Source organism: Alnus glutinosa, chromosome 8, assembly GCF_958979055.1.
Source record: "Alnus glutinosa chromosome 8, dhAlnGlut1.1, whole genome shotgun sequence".
Classification (NCBI taxonomy): domain Eukaryota; kingdom Viridiplantae; phylum Streptophyta; class Magnoliopsida; order Fagales; family Betulaceae; genus Alnus; species Alnus glutinosa.
This window is the reverse complement of record NC_084893.1, coordinates 3138426-3154898: the sequence shown is the minus strand read 5'-3', so window position 1 is coordinate 3154898 and position 16473 is coordinate 3138426. Positions and strand designations below refer to the sequence as shown.

The window sequence follows — 16473 nt, the reverse complement described above, 5'->3', positions numbered from 1 at the left end:
ATTACTCACTTGAAGAAGCAACTTCAAAGTTTACACCAAGGATCAAAGTCTTCCTTAGAGTATATGCAAAATGCGAAAATCTGAGCAGACCAATTTGTTGTTGTAGGTAAGCCCATTGCAAATGAGGATTTGATATCATTTATTATTAATGGCTTTAACCCCTCATTTAAGAGCTTCATCACCTCTTTCTCATTTGCTACCCGAGAAAACAAACTCAAATTTGAAGATTTTCATGATGAACTTCTAAGCCACGAGATGCTAGATCCTTAATCAGCAGCAAGATGCTATTACTGATACTGCCACATTTGCCTGGTTTTCACAAAAACTAGGGAATCATAATTTCCATCGGAAAAAAATAGCATACGCACCAGCAACCAAAGTTTCCACCAAGAAATAACTTCAACCAGAACTAGAAATCTGCAACTGGGTCCTCTGCTCTGAGACCAAATCCTCCTCATTCCAATCTAGGTAATCAAGGTAACTTCTTCTCCAAAAGCAATTGTGTCCCTTGCCAAATCTGTGGCAAAACCAACTACCAAGTACTTGATTGTTACCATCGCATGGATTAATCTTGGCGTCATCCTGCTCCTCATCTTGTAGTAATGGTGGCACAAACTAATGCTGCTTATGACAATCAGTAGTGGTATGCTGATCATGATATTAGAGCCAATGTTCACATAACTAGTAAGCTAGTTGGAAAACTAGCAGATTCAGCAACCCTTTCAAAATATTGACACAGTACGTTGTTGTGCGCAATCGCCGCAATGGAACGGGCTTGAATATAGAGCATTTTAGTCTCACTATCTAAATCTTCTTTTCAACTCAAAAATATTTTGCCTTGTCCTAAAGCTTCTGCAAATCTAATTTTGATACAAAAACTTTGTATTGATAATTAATGTTACTTTGTATTGACCACTTCTCATTTTTATGTCAATGATTTGCAGACCAAGGCAACATTGTGCGTTTGGGTGTTGAATTGTTAAAATAGAATTGAATTCTTATTCTGTTTGCGAATTTCGAGGTATGACTTTTTAAAAAAAGTTGAATAAAATTCGATTTATTTAAAAAAAGTTGAATAAAATATAATTTATTTTTTAAAAAAGTAAAATCAAAATCATATTTTGTTTCCAAAATTCTGTATCCAAACACACCCATCTGAGGAAAGGAGAAATGAGAATGGATTGTATCCATTGCGATTTGGAGGAATCATCTCAAAGGAGCCTAGACTTTTACTGCTTTATTAGGAATAAGGACATCCTCACTTGTGTCCAGGGGCGGATCCATTAAGGGGCCAAGGGGGCCTTGGCCCCCCCAAGTCCCAAGATTTTTTCCTAAATTTTTTTTTTTCAAAAAAAAAAAATAAAAAAATTTACCCCTAATTTTTTTATTTTTTAGTTTTTAGTTTTGCCCTCCCTCCCCTAACTTTTTTGTTTTCAATTTGACCCCTCCAAATTGTCAAGTATGGGTCCACCACTACTTGTGTCGCATTTTACGCTAGGAAATCAATCATTTGAAATTGTTAATCATGTTGTTAAGAATAAACAACTGCATTTTACCTCTTTTGAGTTTAATAAAAGTGGGGTTTGTATTTCTTGCCAATTGGTCTAAAGTAAAAAAGTTTCCTTTCAATTCTTCTTCTCGGATATTAGTTAATCCTTTGGCTTTGGAATTAATACACACAAATATTTGGACTTCTCCAATCAAATATGTTAGTGGTGTCAAATATTATGTGATATTTATAGATGATTTCTCACGATATAGCTAGATTTATCCAATTCCTCTTAAGTCTGAAGTATTTGAAAAGTTTGTTAAGTTTAAGCTCCTTGTAGAGAATCAATTCTCTACTAAAATAAAACAAATGCAATCTGATGGAGGAGGTGAATATACCTCCCTCCATTTTCAGTCATTTCTTGCTAAGAATGGTATCCGAGGGAAAAAAAATGTTCATACACTACCCAACAAAACGGTCTTGCTGAAAGGAAGCTTAGGTATGTCTCAGAAACAGGTTTAACCCTCTTAGCTCACTCACACTTGTCCAACCAGTATTGGGCAAATGCATTCCTCATTGTTGTTCACATCATAAACAGATTCTTACTCCCGTACTTAAGTTTTAAGTCTCAGTACTTCAAGTTGTAAAACAAAGAGCCTGACTATCAAACAATTTGTGTATTTGGTTGTCAACGCTATCCACTCCTTTGGCCATACAACTCACATAAACTCAAGTATAGATCCAAACCTTGGTTATTTCTTGGTTACAACTATGCAGGCTACAAATGCTTGGATCCAGTAACTAATAAAGTATATTTGTCTCGATATGTTGTTTTTAATGAAACTTGATTTCCTACAAAAGATCAAGCAACATCTTAACTCTCTTCCAAGATCAATGTTGCAAGTATTACGAGTGTAGTTATTGTTAGGTTTTGGATATGTTAAGAAGTATTATCTATTAGGTTATTCAGTTTAGTAGTATTTTATTGCTTACTAGTTGTTCAATTCATTAGTTGTTTTATTAGTTTACTATTGTTTTGTGGGTAGAAGTATGTCTCATATTTATCTTTTTATGTTGTTATTTGGGTAGGATTAGGTTTATCTTTTTCAGGAGTCTTGTTGACAGCAGGTTAGGTTGTTGAATTATGAGTCAAATGAAAGTTCTATTTCATGTGAGACTTTATTTTATATTGCATTCCATTATTTTAAATACTGCTTTGTTATTGAATAAAAGTAATCAATCAAGAAAATTAACAAACCTTATGTTTGTGAGTTGAGAGCACCTCTAATTTCTCATTGGAGGTCTAAGATTCATCGAAAATCCTATCATATCTATCATTCTTGTTAAGTTTTCATCATACGTTACATATACACATAACAAAGTGGTATAAGAGCCAACCTTTCATAACCCACAGCTTCAAGTTATGGATGATCATCATCCATATTAACGTGTTAGCGATATCATGCAAGAATTTCAAAAAAAAAAATGGTTGAGGTGTTTATTAGAATCGATAGCTGTTTTACGGAATATAAATATGAAGTCCAATGTGAGCAGCAACAAATAGCACTGTGACACCACCATAGATCATGTGACACCATGTCTTTTACAAAAAGGCGTAAGTGGTTATATCTAATAAACCACGTGACGTTACTACACTAGAGACGATAAAATCTCACAGCGGAATATATTTTTTCTTTACTAAATACTTAGGAATTGTTAACATAACACATTGAGCTGACTGAATTACCTCTAGACATTTATTAGAAGTTATTTAATTTAGTCTTAAATTATAATTTAAGACACTATACTCCAGGATTTAAAATATGGGGTGCTACAGATCAGCTTGCACCCCTACCACCACATCAAAGTCCCACCACAAAAAATCCATCCGCGCTGTTCAATTCGCCAAAACCCACAAGTGGCCAAACCATTGTTCTTGACCAAAAACGACACAACTCTGACCATTTCACTATGATGCGTCGCCACCTTGGGTTCTCATTTATGCATGGAAACGACCATTCCATCATCATGGAGCCACACCGATAGTGAAGTAGCCTAATCTTATAAGCGATCCTAATTAGTTAGGTTCCTTATCTCATTAGGTAATATGCATTCTAATTAATAGAATCTTTTATCCAAAAAAATTTCAAAAAAGAAGCCCTATTTTATACGACATGGTTGACTTAATCGAATTAGGAACCCTTCTTCCATGAGGAACTTTGTCATCTCTTAGGTTCTTCGAGTTTTATTTCCCACTCCCATTAAGAAATATTGTCAATTCTAAACCTTTCATCCAAACTTAACATGGTAACCCTAATCTAATTAGGTTACATCATTCGAATCATTGTTCATAATTTTTTTAAATTGTGAATCTTAAACATCTCATTCCAACCAAGTTGGAATCCTCATGTTTAAGTCTTGTAAAAAATCACATCTTCTTTAGGAAATTATCATAACCTGAAATATATTTAGGAAAATTAGGTTCCAAAAATATTAGGTTAAGGATTTTTTGGATCCATACTTTTAGGATTTATGGATTATGATTAGCATTTGGGAAAACCCTAAATAATCCATAAGCTAGCCACTCCTTAGGTTGTGAAACCTTAGGCATTGCACTCCAAGAGTGGCTGCCGGCCATCACAACCAAGCGATGCCAAAGTTATGGATAAGACCCATAGATCTCATCCTTTGTTTGATTACAAGTAAAACCCATGTCAATCCATACATGGTGATTAAATCACTATGCATTCAAAAACATTTAAGAATGCAAATCATGTTTCAACAATATGAAACTCTTTTCAAATTATTGACAACGTAAATACCATGCATTCATAAATCTAGACAAGATTGATTTCATTTCATGTGTTTTTATCTCAAAAACTTGAAATCTAATTCCAAAAACTTTTAAAAAAACACATCCTTGCAACTTGTAACCTTATTTTCTTTTGATAAATAACATGTTATATACTTTATATAACATATTTCATAATCAAAGAAATTTCTTTCCTTGATTATGCATCAACAAGAAAACATACAAGTTCTTAACATATATCAGAAATTCAAAATTTCAGACTTGGTTTGCAAACATCATGAAACTTGTTGAGGAAAAAATCAAAACATCGTTTTGGCTTTTCCAATATGTTAACCAACTTTTTTACATGTGAAATCAATTATCGCTTCAATTTTTAAGCAATCACCATTCATGCTTAAAAATTCAAAATCAAATAGTTGATGCTGAAATTCAAAAAATTCCAGATTCATTAACAAACAAAGAACGGATCATATCTCTTTCGATTCTCATCGAAACTTGAATCTGTTCAAACCATTACGTCAATCATGATTTTTTTCATGCAGAAAAAAAATGTCAAAACAATTTTAGGCCTTGTTTAAAACATCCTCAAAAAATCAAAATTACAGCAGCAGCGGCTAGAATTTAGAAAGTTTTAGATTTGTCTATGAATGAAGAATGGATTCATATTTCCTTTGATTCTCATCGAAACTTGAATCCGTTTGAACCATTGCGTCGATCACAATTTTTATATGCAGTAATCAATTCAAAAAAAAAATTAGGACTTGTCTAAAGCATCCTCAAAAATTCATAATAACGACAGCCTTTAAAATTACAGCAACATATAATTTGGTACAAAATAAGTAATAAACAAGTACCAAACATGCTCCTATTGAGTTGAAACATTCCAAATCAGATCTTTACATGTTAAAAAAACATGTTTTAGGATCGAGAACGATCAATCAAAATTTCTCGAAGCAGTTGAATAAAGATTCAACACAAGCAATATATCATAAAGCCTATAAAAACAAAAACATGTATAAAATCTAAATCAGATTTTCTTGAAGTTAGTTCTAATGCCACTTGTTGGGGATCATACGTTAATCAAATTAGCCATAGCGGAATACCGATCCTAGAAAATTTTTCTTCAAGATAAACATAATTGATAATTTAAATTAACATGTTTAGAGTACTTACAATCAAAATCGGAATATTCTAGGCTACTAGGGCCAATTGACTTTGAAGCTTGCATGTTGAATGGGGAAGAACATGTTTTTCGTGTTCTTGACCCAACCTCCAGATCTTCTTTTCGATGACTGAATATGATCGTGAGTGTGAACTCACAACTTAAAGTAGTGAATTAGGCCCAATGCTCCTTTATCTTTACTTAATCCTTTAGAATTAATTCCAAAAGCACATAGCTATTTTAACTGCTTAAGCCCATAGCAATTTAATTACTTAAGCCCATAGAAATTAATTTCTAAGCTCAATCATTTCTAAGTTATGGGTCGCTTAGGAATCATATTCATTTGGCTCATATTTTATTAAATTAAACAATCCAACATAAATAAATACATAACTGAAGCTCATAGTAACTAGTCAATTTACATTAGCTCAAAGATGGGTCTAAATAGAAAAATACAATTAGCTTTAAAAATAGGCCTATGACAATTTCACACTACCCTATTTAATCATAATTGATTCCACTAAACAAATGTGACTGCACTCTACTATGTATTTTCAAATTAATGAATCAATCCCCGCAACATACTTATTTATTACATATTACCCCTTCATAGAATCATTCCGTAGTCGAACCAAAGTCAATACACTGTTACTTAGTTCACTATCTTTTTTCCTCGATACTCTTGATTTAATTACATATTATATCATTTTTGTACCTTGTGAGTTTTTCATCTCACCTTACACAAAATAAAGTTTTAGTAAATACAACCGAAACACTCAGGCCCGAGCCTTAGGATAATCAACCTGATTAAATCTACATCAAGGGAAATATTCCTTATCACTTTGTTTCATTTGTTCCATGACAAAGGATTTGGATTCCTTCTTGAATAAGGTGCTCCCACAATACTACATGCGATCACCTAACTCACAGAAATGTTGAACAATGATTTGATCTCATTCTTGTACATCAAAATGACCTACACTTCACATATGAGTTTGCAATCTTCTCAGGATTTGGAGTAACTATTATAAGTCGTCGTGCATGTACATTATTCTTAATCATAGTATTGAAAGAATGATGACTCACGTAGTCCATTCGGTGCATGGCACTACCTTGCACTTACACCAACATATCAACCCGAAGCCCTACCTGCTTCTCTTAATCAAGATAGATCGTTAAGGTTGACAAGTTTTAATCTAGATAGATTTCTCAATTCCATTTATGACTACGAACAATCTTTTATAAATTATAAGGACCTAGTACTCATACCATAGTCAAATACAATGTAACTTAGAGACCTTACATGTATATCATATAAAATATTAAACATATATGCACATGTAAAGCTATATATATATACACAAACATATGTTCAATGTTCAATATTATACAATTTATAGAAAAACAACTTAATGCAATTGAAGTTTTAGACACCAGTTCCAACAAAATGTGTGTTCAAGTTCAACTCGTTTAAAAATTGAGCGAGTTCAAGTTCAAGCTCGAGCGAGTTAGGAATGTCATTCGAGTCGAGTCGAGTCGGGTTATTCGACAAGTTCGGTTCAACTAGAGCTCGAGTTAGGCTATTACATTTTTGAATGTCTAATCAAAGCAGAGTTTAAGCCCAAGTTTGTAAACAACCTCTATACATTTATTTATAGCATAAATATATAATATGTACTATATAAGGCATATTGTAAAATATAGTACATAACTATAGTCTATAAGTAACAAATTAACAATATGTTATTATATATAACTAGGGAGTATAAAATATAGTATATGTATAGTGTGAGCAAATAGTAATTCTAATATACTCTATATAACTAAGTAACTATAATATAAGTATAATATATAACTATTATTAACCATGTGTGATGTGATATATGTGTGTTTATATATGTATATACACTAACTATTCAATATAATAATATTGTTATCTACTAACTATTAATAAGTTAATATGTTAGTTTAACATACTAAATATTATTATCAAAGTATTATAATTAATATGTAATACTATATTTACTTAACTAGTATACTATATGCTTATTTAGTATATATATGTATTTTTATCAAAAAATGACCTATAGACTATAGTTAATTGCTATATATACACACACACACATAGAAATATCGAGTAACATATAGTTAATTGTATTTAATTACTTAGTATATGTTAATTAACTAGATAATATGTTAGTTTATGAACTAACTAATTAGTGTATGTTAACTAATACACACACATATAAATATTAAGAAACATATATAACATATATTACTTAATTACTAATATACATGCTTAAATTTATATAACTCATTTTTAGTAATATATTAATATATATACAAGATATTTGAACGAGTTAATGAATCGAATTAATGAGCCAAGCGAGTAATCCCATTGAGCTTTAAACAAGATAAGCTCATGAGCCTCTATCGAGTTATGTCGAACAAGTCGGATATAATCACTTACTAATCGAGTGGGTTTCTATAGTATTGAGTTCGAATCGGGCTAAACTGAACGGGTTGTCCAACGTACTGGTTTATTAAGAGCCCTACACGCGGGAATATTGTAGCTATCTACAACATTACATGCTCAGGCAATGAAAATAATTAATTAGTGCTTAGTATTTTCATAGAAGAAGAAGAAAAAATTGCTTAGTATTTGGTGATCAGTTTCAGTTCTGCTTTAAAAGATGTCAATTTCTCTATGTCCTTTTTTGTTCACTTCTTATTGTTACACATTGAAATGATTATTAAAGGGATTGCTTTGGATGACGATTTGGGCTGAAATATATAGGAAGATTTTATATTTGCTTAATGACAATTTATGCGCACGTTTTCCGATTGACAACCACGTGTCTTTGTCCCTCATCACTTTTATAAGGTGGCAAATATATGCACATGTTACTGCCCCATTTTGTGTCAGTCCCTTCCTTGCTCCTCATTTTGATATGGTGGAGGCTTCTCATGCCTGCTTTTGCATCCGTTACTGATGGCTCCCTTGAAGAACTCGATCCAAACCTTTCAACATCAAAAGAAATTTGCATGGGGGAAAAAACGTCTGTGAAAAGTGTTATTTATTTTTTTAGTTTTCTTTGTTACTCTTGCATAAAAAAATAACACTTTTCACATACTTTTTTCGCCTATATAAGCAAATTTGTTTTGATGTTGAAAGGTTTGGATTCGAGTTCTGCAAGGGAGCCATCATGCACCTTCCAGGAGCTAATTAAGCCAACCAGATTATACCATGGCAGTTGATTTTGACATATCATGATCGAGTACCATCCACGTACCCTGCCCATTAGTTCAGTCAGAAAAACATCTGCTAGCTTTTGATGCTGAAACTTCATGAGATCGTAGTACTGTGGACAAATATCATCTTGGCTCATTGATTTTCTACTTTCAGCTGCTCGACTTGAAGAGCATCTCATGTATGTTGAAATTTCTTGGTCATGATAGGCAGTGTTCATAATTACTAGAATCTTATATAATTAGACAAGAGTTGTTGTCACAGTTCCAAGGGGCCACAAGAAACCTGCCTTTAAGTATCAGTTTGGACCCACATAAATTTATAATGAAATCCAGCTTAGATGGTCACCCTGTGCTCTCATGTTTAATCACTGATTTGCATAATTGGATTAACATTAAAGTTTTGTCCATAACTTTGCAAAATCTGCATTTCTCTTATTGGTTTATTTTTTTTCCATGGCGGTTGAAATATCACTTCCAAGGACCATTTTGGGTTTTCTCCGGAAACCGATGTAGCGCTCACCACATTATCATTAGTTACTAAACAATTAAATTTGATTGTGACATACCGTCTCGGCCGCGACCTTAATTTATAAGTTTCATTACACAAACAATAATTTACTGTTCATTCTTTGGTTGTCGTGTTAATGATGAAACCGTGCCACGTTGCAGCATGGAGGATGCTTTGTTTATATATACGCTTGTAAAAGAAATATGTGATCCTGTGACCTACTTTCTTCTACTTTGTTGAGAGAAGGGTGGAAGCGTGGCCCTAGTTCACTGACGTAGTTGGCGCTGATTGGTGGACAAAATAAATTTAGGGTCAATCTTTGCGCTCTTAGTGGAACATGAGATATGGAAAAATTGGTAAAATAACTGCTCGTGGCATACCACTTAGCCATATAAATATACATGCTAGCTAGGGTTAGGGTTAGGCACCAAAAAAGCTATACCCTTTTTCATTTGCTTACTGTTTTGGATGAAAAAAGTGGTCAAAAAATTCCCGGCATTCATTTCCCATCTAACAAAAAGATCGAAGAATTTGGGGGGGGTTCCAGCTGAATTAGGGTTTTGAAGGATGAAGAAACGGCAAGTAGTGGTGAAGAAAGATTGCTCAGGCAGAAGCTCATCTAGTAGTACTACATCTTCAGTGGTTAGAACAGTACGGTACGCAGAGTGCCAAAAGAATCATGCCGCAAATATCGGAGGATATGCTGTGGATGGGTGTAGAGAGTTCATGGCAAGCGGCGAGGAGGGCACAAATGGCGCGCTTATATGCGCCGCTTGCGGCTGCCACAGGAATTTCCACAGAAGGGAAGTGGAAACCGAGGTAGTTTGTGAAAACTCTCCAACTAGATAGTTCCAATCCTTGAATACCCTTTTCATGTGTGAATATTATTTTGTGTGAAATTGTAAATTTTCATCAAAACAGATCATCATATGACTCTTTTGTAAGAGAAAATCAAACTCTTAAGTATTGTGCTTTTGATGTTTAAGATATTGATCGAGATCAATCAAACTTCGATTCAGGTGCTTCGTTCTTTAAAGGAATCATGTAAACTTTCCTAGCTCATTGTCATTTCTCTTCAATCTTAATTCTCTAAAAGAAATAAAAAGAGATGTAGATTTCCATTTTAGCTGCAGAAACAAATATATGGTTAAAATTTTGCAGTTTCAGCAGCAACCATATATAAATTCTGGAACCAGAGATGAGCGATTTGCAAACTATATATATATATATAGGGGATCCTAGAGATTTTATATATGGATTATTCTTATTCTTTTATTGCATCTAATGCATGAATTGCAAATGGATCTTAGAGGCTTTATGGATTATTCTTATTCTTTTATTGCACCTAATGCATGAATTGCCCAATTTTTTTTAATTTTTTTTTTAAAAAAGCTATGCAATAATGATACCATTGTTCTTTGAATGCAACCGAGTGAGGTGAATTCTGATTAAAAGAGAGGAAAAGGAGAAACTTCTACTCATATAAACTGACTATTACTTCACCCAATTACTTCATTGAAACAAAAGGAAGTCCTTTTTTATATAATTAAACAGTTAGAATCTTCTTCACTTGGAATAAATATGCAACGATGAAAGGCTGGAGACTGAGGCGATCGAACACTCGAGTGAGGCACTTGGTAAGCTGTTCATTTTTTTTTCTGGAAGCCAGAGATTGATGGAATCTTTCCTGATAAAATATAGTTTCTCTTTGCAACAATCATTTCGATTTTGGAATATCATATCCAAAAAGGCCCACAAGTTGCTCAATGGCAACTTGGCTCACACAGTATTTAACGTCGTAGAACTGACCCAGCTCGTTTGTGTTGGGTGGTCAGTGTAATTTATCAGAAAGGAACAAAGAATATTAAAGAATATGAGTACTGCTCTTTAGCAGACTATATGACGACCGTCATATAATTGAAATGATTGAATTTATAATTTTTGATTTAATAATTGAATTTGGCTGTCATATCATATCATCAAATTGTATAGCAATCTAATGAATAATATTTTTCTAACGAAGATTTCAAATAAAATATTGCATTAAATTTGTTGAAGTGGAAGCTGTACTTTACATCTTTTCCCTTTTGATGTCTGGACGTACTCTTTCACATCTATGAATTTACCTTATTTCTGGAAAAAAAAAAATCTACAGTATTCTCCTGGCCGGGATAGATTCAAAATCTGAAAGTGCTTGCTAGCCAGAGAACAAAGCATGCATTAATTTGGCCGGACAAGAAAAAGTGATCTGTATATAGCATCAAGCTAGTGAATGAGTTGTTAACAAGACTGCTGAATAGATGTGTTAGTTGACTCGCAGTCCCAGCCAATATGGGCTAGCTATGAAGTTCAAAAGATATCTTTCTTAGATTATTTCTCTTGTGTCGACTATATATCAAGAATATTATAAGCAAATTTTATTTTATTTTTGGTCCCCCTTTTTTTTTAATGAGTCAAATTAATTAAATATGCATGTTGGGGGATTTATTTCAACCAACCAAATTAATTAATCAATAATTATATTTACTTGTGTATGCACCATCCAAATATATTTGGTGACCCACCTCCAGATCCTATTGACATATAGCAAGAAACATCCAGTATATATGTCAAAGTTGCACATGTCTTTTTTTAGAGATTATTAGCAGTATATTGCCTTCTTGTCTGCTGGTCCTTTTACTATATGAATATGCAATGGTGAATCAGATCGAAAGCAATATGACTTGTGTTGAACCATAAAATTTATCAATTAATTAAGCTAGTTTTCTCACTTTTTTATTTCCTTTTCTTTTTTTCTTTTTCAATCTTTAATTTAATTTGTTGAAACCAGAATATCCGGCCACATTAGTAACGACCATGATCAATGATCAGCAATTTGCAAAACCGCAAGCCTTCATTCCTGATCCATCTATTGGTATTTTTCCCAAGACCCCATCATGACTTTCATGATCAACCGTGGTCTAAACGGCAACTACAAGCCTTAAGGGCCACCAGGGTCGGTGGAGGAGTAAACTTCCACAGACGAAGATTATTAGCTTTTGTTTGTTATTACTTTTTAAATGATTGATGTCTTTTGTTCTTTGTTTTTTTTTGAAAAAAATGTATTGATTTGACATAAAGATCGAGAGTATTTTTTTTTGAGTGTTTTGAATTGTTTGTTAATGTATTTGTTTTAAAAACATATCAAAAATAAAAAAGAGAATAAAAAGCGTTAACAAACAAAGTCGATCAACATTACTTAATTAGGATTGTTGGCCGGCCAAGTATATATAATTAAAGTCCAAACAGGAATTGAATTATATATATATACCACCAACTCGGTTTATATATAATTAATCATACGGAATAGGTGAAATAGAGAGAACAGTGTACACAGGATCACGTATTTTAAAAATTTTAAATGTATAAAAATTTATACATCAATAAATTCGTAAATTTTATCACAAGCAGTGGCCGAGCCACTAAAGGGCTTGGGGTGCCAATTTTTCTCCCAAAAAAAATTAAAAAAATTAAAATATTATCCCAATTTTTGTGATTTTTTTAATTTTTTAATTTTGACATTTTCGAAACTTTTTTTTTTCAATTTGATCCCCAACTTGGAGGCTGGCTCCGCCCCTGATCACATGTCATGCCATTTAAAATCTAATGGCTTAAAACTAAGCCGTTGTTGACCAGAAATTGTATGATGGTACATTATTTGATTGGGTTAATTAGTTTGAATGAAAAGCTCATGACTGATGATGAACAAACAAATACTCTTCTTATCAAGTGTCACTGACCTCTAATCAAATGAAAGAGTACATTAATATATTAATGGGATTTGAACCTCCAGCTAGCAGCTAGCTAGCTAGAGGTTCAAATCTCATTAATATAGTACTGAGAGAGAGAGAGAGAGAGAGAGAGAGAGAGAGAGAGAGAGAGAGAGAGAGAAGAAGGAGAAGAAGAAGCCCATAGAATTAAAGAACAAAAAAAGACAACTGGACCAAGGTGAAATTCGAAATGGCAGAAAATAGAAAAGTCGGTCGGCCCACTATAGAGAGTTAGTAGGGCCGCCGACCTTGGCTTGTTTCTGTTTAGCTGGGCGTGAAGTGAATCCCCCTTTATAAACTAGGAAAATATGGAAAAGCCACAAGAAGACGAACCCCATCACACACATAATTGCTACCAAAGCATCACCAAATGCCAAATGGGTCTATCAATTAATGAGTGAAAGATGTACCTGCTCGAACCTGTTCCTGTTCCAGCCAAATGGGAATCTCCTGAAATTTTCTTTTTGAATTTCATGAAATAAGAGAAGGCTGTTGTGGTTTTAGTAGGGCCGGTAATTTTTGATATAACCTGAACCCAATACAAAATTGGCAAAGGGACTTGACCCGTTTAATTAAAAGGGTTAGATTAAGGTTGATTTATATAATCTTATACTCATACTTCAACATTCGACATAACCCGATATGCGAACACGAATTGTCATATCTTGTTAGGAAAATTATCATTCCCAAAAAATCCAATCAATTCAACCGATCCGAAGAAAGACCCATGAAGACCCGCTCAGTTATCACTATCTCGGATACTCCTTAGAGAATCTCAAGAATATCCTTCAGCTGCCAAGACCGAGGATTGATACAGCTGATACGTCTCGGAACATCGTTGTTTCGAGAATACGAGAAGAACGCATACGGAATCCCCATATCCAGTTGGTCTAGGAAACAGATTTCTCATGACCATCATGAGGTGATATGAATGAAATATGCTAGAATACTTCTCCTGGAATTATAGCAGGGAGTTATGGAAAGATCCAATCCATAATCCCTAAAAAGTCGTAGAATGACTCTATCTCAGATTTTTCAAGATAAGCCATTAATTATCTCACAAGATATGAGATAAGATACCTGTTTGAACTATGCTGTAAGGTAATACTACCCAAACTGGACACCCCACCAAATGAGTTCTAATCCCACACGGTCTGGGAATTTGAATCATAATTGAACTATAATCAAAGTATTCCTAAATGTATAAGAACTACATGCCTATAAATAGGTCACTACCCCAAGTATCAAAACTCTCTGATATATCTGACTTTACCGTGAGACCCCGTCGGCACACAATACAAGCTCCTTGTTCAATCTTTTTGTCTTGTAGGTTGTGAAGAGAGTGCATCTAAATGCAACACATTACCATACCGAAAATTGTATCAACATCCCTAAACCTATATATTTGGAACAACGCGAAGTGCAGAACTCATATGCCGATCGAGGCCCTCCCGATTCCATAAAATTCAAAAGAAATAATACACATATATTTCTTACACATCTCTGTATAATCAAGTTTCAAATTTACAATGTGATTCTCATAAATTTAGTGGTGAATTTAAAAATAAAACGCGTAGGAGGTACAATTATATTATTTTCCAAAATTCAAACAAGTTCCAGGCTGGATTTGGGCTGCCAAAAGAAAATTGGGGAATACAAAATGACAATCTGTTTTGGTACAAAGTCTATTATAGAATGATCGATTGGAGGATGTCCTTGGAGTGTCACGTCTGAGAAGATATAACAAAAAATACAGCCTGCAAAGTGCATGTGGTAGGATTGTCCACTTCTGTTGTCTCTTTTTGTTTTTGGTCACTAGCAGTACTCCTTGGGCCCCGATTTGACTGGGGCCCCATGTTCGAGCCAGGCCATGCACCTCGTACCCACTGCCCTGCCCAATCTCAGGCCTTACTGTGTGAGCCCGAAACACAAGCCCATACCCGAAATAGAAACACATTTTTTGAGTTCTCTCTCAAAGGCAGGCTTGCGTCCGGTTTTTATTCAAACACAACCCAATAACTCTTAACCCGTTTAAGATTGATTATTTGGGTATCGAATATTTCGAATATGAATAATATTCTGAATCTGATCACGGATTTCAAGGTAATGAAAATGTGTTTGGATATTGAATATAATTTAGATTCTTTTGAATATGTGTTTGGGTGTTGAATTTGGAAGATTGAAAAAAAGTATTTTATAATAATATAAAGTGATTGGAAATGATTGGATTGTATGAAAAGTTGTGTATAATGATTGGTATGGTAAAAAATAATAATAAAAAATATATGATGGGTTTTAAAAAAGTGTTTTATAATAGTATAAAATGATTGAATTGTATGAAAAGTTGTGTATAATAATTGGTATGGTAAAAAATAATAAAAAAAAATATATGATGGGTTTATTCAAACTATCCAAACTTTATTCAAGTGACCCATGAGTTTTATTCAACTTGGATCCGGGTATGGGTTTTTGAATAAAAATCCGGTTTGAATACTGAATACTCATTCGAACCAAACGCACCATAAGAATTTGATAAAATATATCTATAAAAAAAATAAAATGATAAAATATGAGATATTCAAATATTTTCGTAAGGTTGTTTGATACAAAAGTATTTAAAAAAAAAACTGAAAATGATAAAGAAGAAAAATTATATACAAATTAATTGTGGTTTTTCTTTCATTTTCCAAAATGTAATCTGTATAGATATAGTTTTCTATTTATTTTCTTTATTTTTCATCTCTAGCCAAATAAAATAGTCCATCGCCTTTATATATAGAGTTTACCAATGGTATAATCAAACCCAAAAAAGTTGCTTTAAAAAAACAACCCTAACAAATTCTTCACAAAGTCTTACTTTTCTTGTACAATCCATAATAACAATATAAAAAAACAAAAACAAATTGTAAACGCCATGGTAATTTAAATTTATTTTTGCTCTTAAACCATATTAAATTAGCACTTATTTTTTTTAAAAAAAATATATAAAAAAGAAAAAAAAAAAAAAAAAAAAAAAGAGATTAAATTCATTAAAAAATAATAAATTTAATCATTTAATTAATATTTTAATATTTAATCTAAAACTTTGCCATTCCACAAATTAATACAAATAATATTAATTAATCATTTTTTCTAGCTTTTCCATTGTTAACACGATTCCTTTCTTATCCAGTCACAAACGTTATCAATCACTTTTAGATACTCTATGAGAGAGAGAGAGAGAGAGAGAGAGAGAGAGAGAGAGAGAGAGGCCCACCTTTAAGCCCAACAGAGAGTTGCCTGGGCTGTCATGGCCCATGGGAAACACAAATAGACAAGGGCGGATGGGTTAACAGCGAAAGGTACGCACTGCTGTCGTTTTGGCGCATCTTTAGCTCCATGTGCTACAGTGCTCCTTTCAGATATGTGCACATGGATAAACCCACACCTACACCTAGTCCC

The 16473-nt window shown here is 33.2% G+C and overlaps 1 protein-coding gene across 1 annotated transcript; it reads left to right on the top strand.

Annotated features, from left to right (window-relative positions):
- Positions 1-9635: 9635 nt before the first annotated feature.
- Positions 9636-10259, top strand: LOC133875923 (mini zinc finger protein 1). Its single transcript, XM_062314196.1, has one exon. The coding sequence runs from the start codon at positions 9791-9793 to the stop codon at positions 10070-10072; it is 282 nt and encodes a 93-aa protein (XP_062170180.1). The 5' UTR covers positions 9636-9790; the 3' UTR covers positions 10073-10259.
- Positions 10260-16473: the final 6214 nt, after the last annotated feature.